General features: G+C 41.7%; 2 protein-coding genes across 2 annotated transcripts in view; one reads left to right on the forward strand and one right to left on the reverse strand.

The window, feature by feature from the left end:
* The window catches only part of ncoa3 (nuclear receptor coactivator 3), a 43,217-nt gene extending 38,803 nt beyond the window's left edge, over positions 1-4,414 (forward strand). Inside the window, exons 20-24 of the mRNA XM_072665848.1 lie at positions 255-356; positions 609-846; positions 1,439-1,616; positions 1,740-1,914; positions 2,589-4,414. Of these exons, the coding sequence (XP_072521949.1) occupies positions 255-356; positions 609-846; positions 1,439-1,616; positions 1,740-1,914; positions 2,589-2,600 (705 nt within the window). The 3' untranslated portion in view covers positions 2,601-4,414. The remainder of the gene's footprint in view (positions 1-254; positions 357-608; positions 847-1,438; positions 1,617-1,739; positions 1,915-2,588) is intronic.
* A 5,452-nt stretch (positions 4,415-9,866) lies between these two features.
* On the reverse strand, positions 9,867-11,185 carry id1 (inhibitor of DNA binding 1, HLH protein). Its single transcript, XM_072665809.1, has 2 exons — positions 10,741-11,185; positions 9,867-10,377 (listed from the first exon to the last, which is right to left on the reverse strand). Exons 1-2 carry the CDS (start codon positions 11,104-11,106, stop codon positions 10,345-10,347), a joined length of 399 nt encoding a protein of 132 aa, XP_072521910.1. The 5' UTR covers positions 11,107-11,185; the 3' UTR covers positions 9,867-10,344.
* Positions 11,186-11,401: the final 216 nt, after the last annotated feature.

Consider the following 11,401-nt stretch of genomic DNA (forward strand, 5'->3'; position numbering starts at 1 on the left):
GTCTTGATAGGTCTGTTGGAGCAAGGGAATCGGCAAAGTGTGCTGGCAGATATCAAGAGTAATGTATTTTTTATAATGTAAAAGATTGTTTGGAGCAATAATTCTTACTGCACTGCTGCTGTCATTTCAGTGATGATTCATTAAGAAGCCTAGTTCGTTTTGCTGTCCCAGCAGATGTTTGTAGTTGTTGGAATGACCAGGCTGTGTTCTGCTGCATTATGGCCTAGTAATGTTGATTTGGTTTCATTTTGCAGTTTATGAACCAAACTCGTCAGGGAATGGCAATGAAAATGGAGACTGCACCAGGAGCAAACCCCGGAGTGAGGCCTGGCATGCAGCCCAACATGGCAGGACAGGTACTTCACTTTCCACTGCCTAAATCAATGAACGAAAGCCCAAGACAAACACTCTACTTTGGAAGTCTACTAATGAAGTGCAACAATCGTTTACGTTTAGTGCCAGATAATTCCAGCATGCTCAACCCAAGGACTGGATTTATATTCCCTTGTTTTATGGTCATTTTTACATGCTTATGGACTTCATATGTTATACCTTGTACTTGGTTCATTGACTGTTTCTCCCTCTCCCTCCCTCTCCCTCTCTCTCAGCCTGGTTTTCTGAATGCCCAGATGATGGCTCAGCGGAGTCGAGAGATGATCAATCTGCAGATGAGGAGGCACAGGATGATGATGATGATGCAGCAGCAGCAGCAGCAACAGCAAGCCGCAGCTGGAGGCTTCAGCCCTCCTCCCAACGTCACAGCCCCCACCGGCATGGACAACCCAATGGGAGGAGCTGCTATGAATCAGCCTGGCCAGCAGCCGTTTAACTATGGTGGAAACTATGGTATGTTGAGTTAAGATTACGTATATCCTGAAAGCGCACTGTTATCAGCAAAAATGGATAAACCTACAACTTCAAAACTGCATTTTTAGTTGCAAACTTTACTTTTGGCCATTTTCACGCATAGCAGTGTGTCGTACAGTGTAAAGCCCAATTCAGACGAGATTAAACGGACATAATTTTTCGTTCTACAGATTTTATTTCTATCATTTAGTTTGCTGTTGTGTTTTCCCTTTTCCTCGAGAAAATTACAGGCTGAATCTGATGATGGATATAAATCGATCCTAAAAAAAAAAAAAAAGAACCCTGTAGGGATTATAATGGCAGCTGCAGCAGATGCCCAGCACTGGTCCTCTTATAGGCCGAAATTACCTGGGTCAGGTGCTTTAGTTAGATTGTTCTATCTTATAACTCCTTAAAAAAGGAGGATGGTATAGCACAGGTGCTATAACCCAGGTTTCCTGGGTAATCGGGAGATCATTTACCTTCTGACTTTTTGTTTTCGTGTGAGAAGTCAATTGCCAATAAGCGGTGTTCATTATTATGTTGCTATAGTAACACGCCTAGTGAAAGCTAATTCATTTTGTATCTGCAGGAATAGGCCAACAAGGGGACCCTTCATTCGTGGGCACTGGCAGCAGCCCTCCTAATTTGATGCCTGGCCGAATGGGAGGCCCTCAGAATCCCATGATGCAGCAGCACCCTCAGAGCAGCCCCATGTACCAGTCAGCAGAGATGAAGGGTTGGGGTCAAGGAGGCATGCCCATGAACAAGTGAGTGGCAAAATGCAGCGATATGGCTGCGCTGTCTGTGTGTGGTACAGTTATGTCATCATAGGTTCTGGCTAATAAAGTCAATTATCTACCTATTCATACATTTTTCTTTTTGTTTTTTAGCTCATACCCTCAGCAGCAGTTTCCCCAGCAGGGGGCGCCATCTCAATATGGAGGTATGATGATGAATGGGGCAGTGCAGGGAGGAGTGAATGGGCCTGGACAGATGCCTCCAATGCAAGGACAAATGGGCATGAACGCCATGGGCATGGGTCGCATGCCAGTGGGTCCTGAACAGGTACAATGTTAACGAAGACCACACATTAAGCTCCTTACATTTGTTGTTATTAAATTATATTAATAATATCTTAATTATTCTAGCTGACATAACTGATTAGAGTATCATTAGCTTTTTTGTCCATCTCAGTGGAAATTTGTCGGGCTGTCATCATATCAAAATGTCCTTTTTGGCCTGTTTGTTCTTAACTTCCTTTAAACTATTGAAAAACACCAGTTCTACACTAAATAAGCTTTTTTAAAGAGCGGGTCAATAGAAATGGGTTGCTTGCAATAAAGTCAAGATGTCAACATGTTAACGTAAAGGGGACTTTTATACATTTTTCTAAATTGTGTAATTCAGCTGCTGGGATATAAACTAAGTCATTCAGAGCAGTCCGATGTGAAATGTGCCGTTCCAGAGAAACATGGTGCTGATGGGAACCATAAATGTGAAGTGGAGGAGAGGTACATGTAGGGAGCTAAAAGCCAAAATAGTCTATGGGAGTAGATCTGGGAGTTGAAGAGAATTATAGAAAAAATAGTAATCAGTGGAATTTCTCTTTAAAAAAAAATGTCCTCCTATAAAGTTTAGCATTTTGGAGAGTTTAGTTGTGGCAGCAATAACATGCAAAACATCCTAAACATACCCTCTGGACTGACGCTGGCTTGTATTTTGTGCTGTGCCTTTTGCAGAAGTACATGTAGCAGAGAGCCACCTCAGCGAGAAGGTCGAGGAGACGAGAATGGAGTCCTATTCAGGCTGACCGGAGCAACAGCCGAGAGCGGACATCCAGCACTGCTGAGCTGCTTCTGCTTATGGACGAGCGACACTTGGAATGATGAAGCTGGGAAACGGAGAGAGAGACTGAAATGGACTCCTTCCCAGCTCAATGTGTGCTATCTGAATGTGTGTCTGTGTGTGTGTGCGCGCGCGTGTGTGTGTGCGTGCAATAGAGCATGAGAGCAAGGGCATGTCCGTCTGCAAGCGGGTCCTTTCTCTCATAGCACGTGTGTGCGGGTGTGGCTGTAAACGCAGTACTTGACGTAACCACCAGAGGGCTCTCTTGCTGTGGAACTGAGCGGGGTGGGTGATGGTACAGCAGCTGAACGGGTGGGGATGCACTTTAATGCTAATAAGGAAAAGGATGTTTGCAATATTTCTTGCTCGTTCTGGCCTTATCGAAAGACTCAGTACGTTTAGAATTGACCTTCTTCAATTTTTTATTATTTTTTTTTTTCCCCCGACGTGACTCGTTTTATCAGGAGTTTTCAGGACGACCCGACTTCAGTTTTCCAGCGTATGCAGATCCAAGCAATAAAAAACCCGTTCACTATGCCATACATGCTGAATGGTGCGTCAGTCAAAACAGAGAAAGGTACTGCAGTATTAAATGGGATTTATAGTTTTTGTTATATATGTGAATAAGAATGGACTTGTACATGCTGTGCGCTCCGGATGTATCATACATGCTCTTATTATATACTGTACATTTTTTTTTTTCTTTGCACAGATTTTTGGGCCGCATTGGGTCGGGCATATTATATTTTAGGTCAGAATTTGCTTTGGGTTTAATTCTATTTTACCGTCAAAGGGAGATCAGTTTTATGGTGGAGAATGCGGGTGGTCTTTCTCTGTAAGCTACCCGTCGCTGTCGCTAATGCTTTCACCTTTCGAGTGCGTTCTAACGCTGGGCTTTCGGAAATCTACCTTTAAGGAACGTGCGCGATCCAAAGATGTATGTCATCATTTTGCTGAGCTCCTGACTTTGACAGTAGTTTGATTGTCATGCCTACTTATTATGACTTGTACTACACCCTGAAAAATGAAGGTGCTTCAAAGGGTGCTTCTTCTTTTCGATGCCATAGAAGAACCACGTTTGGTGTCCCTTCAAACGAGATGTGTGAGAATGAGAATGAAGACCCTTTAAATTGTAAAAAACCCATGAAGTGAAAAGTGTATACACCTTTGAAAGTCTCTCCTCCTCCATCTTCTCACTCCTACATCTTCCACAGACTTGGCTCTTCACTGTTCTTCTGCAGCATCGAGCAAACCACCCTTTAAAGAACCTCTCTTTTAGGAGTGTACATGCTGTACACAGAACCAAGTGTAACTCTCTCTTCATTGCAAGGCCAGTTGATGCAGCAGTGTTTGTGCTGTTTTTTGAGGGGGGACTTTTTTTTAAACAATTTTTTGGAGAAATAACAATCAGATGAGCTGCAGCAGTCGTTTTCTTTTTCCCGCACCATTTTTTAATCTCTTCGGATCAGGATGACAACTCTTGTGTCGTGTTTTATTTTTGATAGCCTAGATCACGTTGGATCATGATGAAATCTATTTAGAGATGAGAAATCCAGAAACGGTCGTTCTGTTTTGTGTTGAGTCACGGGGAGGGGGCTGATTAACTTATGTAGAGGAGGGTGCGAATAAACTGACGTTTTACAGGCTGTAAATTACAAGACATTTTATTCTTTTCCTCGATGTTGATATTGTTGTAAATAAAATTTATATTTAAACATGACCCGGTCTGCTGCGTCTGTGTTCTTGATATGGGATGATTCTGCCTGTGGAGATCAACAGGGAGATTAGACAGAGAGACAAGCTAGCAAAATAAGCACTGTTATAGCTCTATGACTCTATGCTATAGTTCAGTATGTATATAGTTCGTGTGTGTGACTAATATTACTAATAGTTATAATAATAACTATGTAAAAAAGGATAAAGGATAAAGGTGCACGTATTCGTCACTGTACAGTGTGGACTGTACAGCGAAATGTGTCCTCCGCATTTAACCCATCTGGTAGTGAACACACACTCACACACACACGTGTTAGGGGCAGTGAGTACACACACACACCCAGAGCGGTGGGCAGCCAACTCCAGCGCCCGGGGAGCAGAGAGGGTAAAGGGCCTTGCTCAAGGGCCCAACAGTGGCAGCTTGCCGAGCCCGGGAATCGAACCCACAATCCTGTTATCGATATCCCGGCGCTCTAACCGCTGAGCCACCACTGTATCATGCTTGTGATTATTATTATTATGTATTATATATTATTTATTTATTTATTTTTTATTATTAGCTAAAATTCAGTGTCCTAGTACAAGTAAGAAACACCCCTGTTCATAACATAAGTAAATCTCTAATTGTCCCTAAAAGACACTGAGCATTTTCACAACTATTAATATTTATAGTGAATATGTATAACTTATTTTATAACAGTCAATTTATGATTTATTGTAATTAGGGAGAGACATACATGTATCTATAGTTAATATCATCTTAACTAGTCTTTTTTTTATATATGGTACCACCCCTATTATTTTATTGTATTACTGTGCTGTAGTGTGTAACTGCTATTGGCTTCTAGATTTCCTTCAGGATCAATAACATCTCTACAGCTATAGGTTGGCTATTGGTTTGCTCTGGTGGGCGTCCACATGTGGAGCTAACCTGGAACTCAAGGACAAAACATTTTGGTTCCCAATTGGACAACTTCTAGAGGTTTCCCGTGGACATGGGCTTTCTGCTTTCAGACTCTCAGTGCCCCCAAAATCCACCCCAAACGTCTCTAAAGGAGTTCCCCCAATATAGCTACACTTACATTTATAGCATTTAGCAGATGATGCAGTTATTTGGGTGATGCCATAGAAGAACCATGCTTGTAATTAACGTGAGTGTGGGGAATTTATTTAAATCTTTAAAGACTTAAAATCTTAAAGCCTAAAAATTAAATAAAGGTGCTTCACATTGTTCTCAATTACAAAGAGAATTCCTTTATTCCCAGCTTCTAAGAGTGCAGAGTGCCCCCATTAACATCCATATCAAGACTGCAGTCAGAAGAGCTTGGGTACTTCAATCAGCTCTGCTAGGAGATCAAAATCCATAGAAAGAGAGGTCTGTCCATCAGCGATCAGCTGTAAAACACATGTTCGTGTATTCCTTCGCGTGGCCACAAGGGGGCGCCAGAAGCGCGTATTTTTTTAGCTGCTCATTACTGCATTGGTGCATCCACTGTTTAATACACCAACAATAATACAGATATTAATAAATATATTAAGCGACATATTACATGTTTACTTGCTGAAAGATGCAAAAGGGAAGGCAGAGTGGCTCCTGCACTGCTGTGAAAACATGGTACGTGTTTAGTTTCCAACTTTTTTCTATTTTAGGAGCTCGTGTTAGTATTAAAATCACATTAATATTCCTACAAACATTAAGAAATTGCTTAAAAAACGAATCATTTATGATCTGCTGTTTCCTGTTAGTTATATATATGAAATATCTCCACATACACAGACGAACGCTATTGTCTTCTGCACACGGTCCAGTGTTTATTATTAGTAGACAATAGGCTTCACAGGCTATTTCCATACTGACCGCGGTTTTATGGTCTTTTTTCAGAAGCGCTTTGGCCTTTACAGCCAGCAGGAGAATGTGGACAGCTCTGGTTTGGCTGAGTTCTGCTGCTAAAGTATTTTTTTCCCCTTGTTATTTTATTATTATTGTGAAAAGACGTTTGGTTTCGTGTGTGAGGGATCAGGCAGAGGGAGCAGAGCTGTTTTCTGGCCCTCTTCCCTGCCCATCTGCGGCCTGGGCTTGCGGATTACTGTTTGTTAATGTTTCAATCAGCTGTGTGCTGAGGAATGTGGAGCGATTTAACCTGAACTTCCCCAGGTGCGCAGCGGCGCCGCTCTGTCTGCAGCCCCCCTCCCTCCCCTCCTCCTCCTCCCTCCCTCCCTCCCCTCCTCCCTAACTCCCTCCCTCCCTCCCTCCTCTGCCCTCCACGCTCTCTCTCCTCTTAGCGCCGTCCTGTCTATTTCCCACCCGTATTCCGGCATTCACCTCTACACTGACTTCTACTACTCCTACTAATTCTACTGAATTCTACTTTACTTCTATTACTCTTACAATTACATTCTCCTATTATCTATTATTATTACTATTACAATATTATTATTCTACATCTACTACTGTTATATACTTCTACTACCTCTACTGTTACATTTACTACTGTTATACACCTCTACTGCCGCTACTATTACATTTACTACTATTATATGCCTCTACTACCTCTACTATTACATTACCTACTGTTATATACTTCTACTGCCTCTACTGTTACATTTACTACTGTTATATACTTCTACTGCCTCTACTGTTACATTTACTACTATTATATGCCTCTACTGCCTCTACTATTACATTACCTACTGTTATATACCTCTACTACCTCTACTATTACATTACCTACTGTTATACACCTCTACTACCTCTACTATTACATTACCTACTGTTATATACTTCTACTGCCTCTACTGTTACATTACCTACTGTTATATACTTCTACTGCCTCTACTGTTACATTTACTACTGTTATATACTTCTACTGCCTCTACTGTTACATTTACTACTATTATATGCCTCTACTGCCTCTACTGTTACATTACCTACTGTTATATACTTCTACTGCCTCTACTGTTACATTACCTACTGTTATATACTTCTACTGCCTCTACTGTTACATTACCTACTGTTATATACTTCTACTGCCTCTACTGTTACATTTACTACTGTTATATACTTCTACTGCCTCTACTGTTACATTTACTACTATTATATGCCTCTACTACCTCTACTATTACATTACCTACTGTTATATACCTCTACTGCCTCTACTATTACATTACCTACTGCTATATACTTCTACTACCTCTACTGTTACATTACCTACTGTTATATACTTCTACTGCCTCTACTGTTACATTTACTACTGTTATATACTTCTACTGCCTCTACTGTTACATTTACTACTATTATATGCCTCTACTGCCTCTACTGTTACATTACCTACTGTTATATACTTCTACTGCCTCTACTGTTACATTACCTACTGTTATATACTTCTACTGCCTCTACTGTTACATTACCTACTGTTATATACTTCTACTGCCTCTACTGTTACATTTACTACTGTTATATACTTCTACTGCCTCTACTGTTACATTTACTACTATTATATGCCTCTACTACCTCTACTATTACATTACCTACTGTTATATACCTCTACTGCCTCTACTATTACATTACCTACTGCTATATACTTCTACTACCTCTACTGTTACATTACCTACTGTTATATACTTCTACTGCCTCTACTGTTACATTTACTACTGTTATATACCTCTACTGCCTCTACTGTTACATTTACTACTGTTAAATACTTCTACTGCCTCTACTATTACATTACCTACTGTTATATATTTCTACTGCCTCTACTGTTACATTTACTACTGTTATATACCTCTACTGCCTCTACTATTACATTTACTACTGTTACATACCTCTACTGCCTCTACTGTTACATTTACTACTGTTAAATACCTCTACTGCCGCTACTATTACATTTATTACTATTATATGCCTCTACTACCTCTACTATTACATTACCTACTGTTATATACTTTTACTACTTCTACTGTTACACATACTACTATTATATACTTCTATACCTCTACTATTACTTCTACTACAACTTCTATTACGTCTGTTATTACACTTACTACCATTAAATACTTCTACTACCTCCACTATTTTATTTGTTACTATTATTATATACTTCTACTCCTACTACTTCCACTACCTCTATTACATGTATACTATAATAGAGTATACTATACTCTAATATACTATAATAATACTATTATATAATTCTACTACTTCTACTATCAAATCTACTACTGTTGTTATATATGTTTACTACTACGTCTAATATTAGGTCTACTTCTTCTATTATTATATAACATACTTCATCAACTTCTACTATTACTTCTACTACTTCTACTTGTATTACCTCCACTCTAAACTCTCTTACGCCTATGATATATCTCCTTTACAACTTCTACTATTACTTCTGCTAAACTCTCTTACGTCTATGATATATCTCTTTTACAACTTCTACTATTACTTCTGCTACTTCTGCTACTGCTACAAAGCATCTTTCAGCAGTAGAACTGACCACCCCTCCCCCCTCAATACTCCTACCTAACTAATACTACTACTACTACTAATAATAATAAACTTGGCCTATATTTGACCTGTCTTTTCAATAGTAGGTCTGGCTACTACAACTAGTACATCTACTGTTTAGTCTACACTGTACCTTTCCGTTTCTTATGCACAAATACATTTACATTTGAATCCACTTTTGACACCTACATAATTAAAATAAAGTATAATGGGACTAATCATGAATCTTACATTAAAATCTAACCGAACTAATTTTAGCTGCTTCGTACATAAAAGCAGCAGTAAAAAAGGATGTTTAGGGCTGCCTTGTAAAGTTGTCAGACAATTAGTGTCCACAGTTCAGTGCTGTGCGAATACGGGTGGGAATAAAAAGACTTGGCACAAAGCAAACACACACACACACACACACACACACACACCCCTGATCCCACCACATTGTGAAGCCCTGCAGCTGCAGAGCGCATCACACCACAGGGAAATAAGGGAGAAAAGAACACACACAGCACCAGGGAGAGAGAATAAATCTCAAACTGCCTTTCTGTACTCTGGACACATTAACCCTCACTGACCTCGGGGATACATCTGTAAGCACTACACAAATAAGGTCATTTGGAAAGAAAAAGTGCAATCAGGTGTCTTTAGGCCTAATTCAATATAAATGCAGTGGAATGTGTGCCACACTGGTCAGTTTTAGCACTGTATGTAAATAAGGCCGCTTTAACTACAGTTATAAGCAAACTGGCTTGACATGCAAGAAGGCCTCATTTCCCCTCTTTAATATTCACTGTAGGGGTTAAACGCCACCCAAAGACCCAAGGTAGAGTCTCCTGTGAGGCTGTACTAAAGTAGTTAAATGTACTAATCCCTGACCAGCTGTTGGGTCCTTTACACACCTTCTCAGTCGCTTGGCTTTAACCTTTTGACAGATACACAGATGAGGAGACGTGAATAAAGTTAATGTTTGTTTTAATAAAAAAACCCACCAAATAGGAACATTGTAAAAAACACAATAAGACATCCAATATCAGGTCATTGTAATATACAATACATTGGTTTTGCTCAGCAATCTGAGAAATCAAGCTTTATCACAATATAAAACTTCTCTAAAAGGTATGCCAATATAAACCACGAGAGAGAAATTCTGACCTTAACACAAACAACATCGGTGGGGTCGTGCTATGGATTCCACAGCAAACCCCCCTAACTAAGATGAACGGATTCAAGAGTTCGGTTCGGCCAGGAAATGAAATGAATGTCCTCGCAGTGGATAAACCACAACATTAAAGTCTCTTCCACACCAGGAGTCGGGGTGAATATCTTCTCTGAAGAGCTCAAGGCCTCAGCGGGAGACCTGCCTTCGCCTTTCTGGGCGCTTTCGGGCGACGTTCCTCTCTTCTCTCATTTTTGCTGGTGGCCAGGATGCTCTTCTAGCGACACATGATTCTGTCGTCCGAGCTGTTCTGTAAAGGACAAGAGAGAAGAGCAGCATTTAGACACTGAGCTTAGACACAACAGGTCATTCAGCTTAACCGAGCCCCCCACCACCCCCGTCCCACCAGACAACTGAAGTGCTGAAGGTGTGAAAGGTCTACCACAATGTCTAGCACTACACATGAACTTGGGACGTGGTCTGTCTGAGACAGGCACGTGTTAGTGCTATTTCAGCTCTATAAACAGTCTATAAACGTCAATTACGTTGTGTTATTACATCTGGCAGAAAATAGGTTGTTACAAGAACCAGCAGGCTTGACAAGCCAGGTCTCCACAGACCCCCAGAAGGCCAGCTGACAATGATAGCTAGTGCTAACGAGTCTTGTCTTTACCTCGACAGAGATGCTCGCGAGCTCGGCGTTGAGTGTGGAGAGGGGGGCGCGAGCCGGCGTTGACCCCTGGCCGTGCTGGCTCTTCTTCCCCGGCTCGTCCAGCTCCACCTGGAGGTCCCAGATATAGTCAATGACGTGCTGCAGGATCTCCACTTTGCTGTGCTTCTTGTTGGCGGGCAGCGTGGGCACCAGCTCCTTCAGCTTGCTGTAGCAGCTGTTCATGTCGTGCAGGAAGGCGCTCATGTGCTCGTCCAGCAGCGGCAGCTTGCACTTGGAGATGGAGAGACTCTGCTCGGAGAGGCACCGCACCACGTCCTCGCCGCCGGTCTTGCTCTTCAGGGCGCAGGTGGGTCCGACAACCTTCATGTTTCTTCTGCAGCTTCTGTAGTTCAAGGAGGCGTAAAGTAGCCTTGCGGTTATTCCTTCAGCTCAGGTCTGGGATGACAGATCGTCACATGCCTGCTCTGAGCGCCCAGCCGGCCTTTTATGGGCTGAGAGGGGGGCGGTGGGCGGGGCCCCAACGGTCGTGCTCGCAGCTGCGGGCCAATGGGCTTTCAGCGACGCTGCTCTGTTTTCTTGCGGGGGCCAATCCGAAGGCAGCGGCAGTTATCGACTTTACAATCTGTTTTTTGAAGGGGGTGGATGGTGTTACAAATGGAAA

Source organism: Salminus brasiliensis, chromosome 21 (assembly GCF_030463535.1).
Source record: "Salminus brasiliensis chromosome 21, fSalBra1.hap2, whole genome shotgun sequence".
NCBI lineage: Eukaryota > Metazoa > Chordata > Actinopteri > Characiformes > Bryconidae > Salminus > Salminus brasiliensis.

Excerpts from the sequence above, each read along its gene's own strand:
- id1 (XM_072665809.1), bottom strand. The coding sequence starts at position 11,106 with ATGAAGGTTGTCGGACCCACCTGCGCCCTGAAGAGCAAGACCGGCGGC. Across the intron at positions 10,378-10,740 it reads TCGCGAGCATCTCTGTCGAG|AACAGCTCGGACGACAGAAT; the intron begins GTAAAGACAAGA and ends TGTCCTTTACAG.